This window comes from Elephantulus edwardii, unplaced genomic scaffold (genome assembly GCF_000299155.1).
Source record: "Elephantulus edwardii isolate Elephantulus edwardi_28Jun2011 unplaced genomic scaffold, EleEdw1.0 scaffold00019, whole genome shotgun sequence".
NCBI classification, from domain to species: domain Eukaryota; kingdom Metazoa; phylum Chordata; class Mammalia; order Macroscelidea; family Macroscelididae; genus Elephantulus; species Elephantulus edwardii.
The window spans coordinates 278759-279610 of NW_006399769.1; the positions used below are offsets into that span (position 1 = coordinate 278759).

At 37.9% G+C, this 852-nt stretch overlaps 1 gene segment (V, D, J or C); it reads right to left on the bottom strand.

Annotated features, from left to right (window-relative positions):
• Positions 1-209: 209 nt before the first annotated feature.
• Positions 210-605, bottom strand: LOC102866003. The segment is given in 1 exon segment: positions 210-605. A coding segment is annotated over 1 exon segment (396 nt).
• Between the last annotated feature and the right edge of the window lie 247 nt (positions 606-852).

Below are 852 nucleotides of genomic sequence, written 5' to 3' on the forward strand. Positions count from 1 at the left end.
CTCTAGTAGTTTTAAAATAATTAATATTAATTTACATGTTAAGCATATGTCAGGTTCCATTTTCTCCTCATTTAATTAATAGTTATTGCAAATTTAAAGTGGATTATTTCCTCAATTGTTTAAGGAAATTGGCACCTGGATTGTTTGCTCCCCCTAACTGTGATAAAGATTCCTACTTTTTTCTTGGTTTTACCACACTCAGGATGTGGTTAACTTACTGTGCCTCTTGCTCAGTAATATATGGCCATGTCCTCAGATCTTAGATTTCTCAACTCCATGTAGGCTGTTTCCCTGGAGGTGTCACTAGTCACGGTGACTCAGTCCTGGAATTTCTTTGAGTAGCCTTTATTATTTCCGATCCATTCAAGTCCTTGTCCAGGAATCTGTCTCAACCAGTTCATGTAATAGTTGGTGAAAATATATCCTGAAGCCTTGCAGGAGATCTGAACTATTGTGCCAGGCTTCTTCAACTCAGGCCCAGACTGCACTAGTTGGACCTCAGAATGAATACCAACTGAAAGGAGACAGAATGAATGAAATGCACCTTGAATAAGCACCTTCATATCCTCTGTCCTGGATCTGAAAAGCATCTTACCTGTGGTCATGGCCATCAAAATGAAGATTGTCCCTTTGCAGTCCATGATGAAGAGTATGTATTCTTAGTGGACTCTAGAGGGAAGGTTGATAATGAGATGAGCACAGATCTATTATTATGTAGCTCAATAGAACTTATGTGATTTGCATATTTAAACAGCTGACTATTAAAAAACTCAAGAAGCTTCTATCCTGAGAAAAACAAGAAAGGAACAGAGAATGCATGACTCTAGATTGTTAAAGTTGTACGCCTTTTTT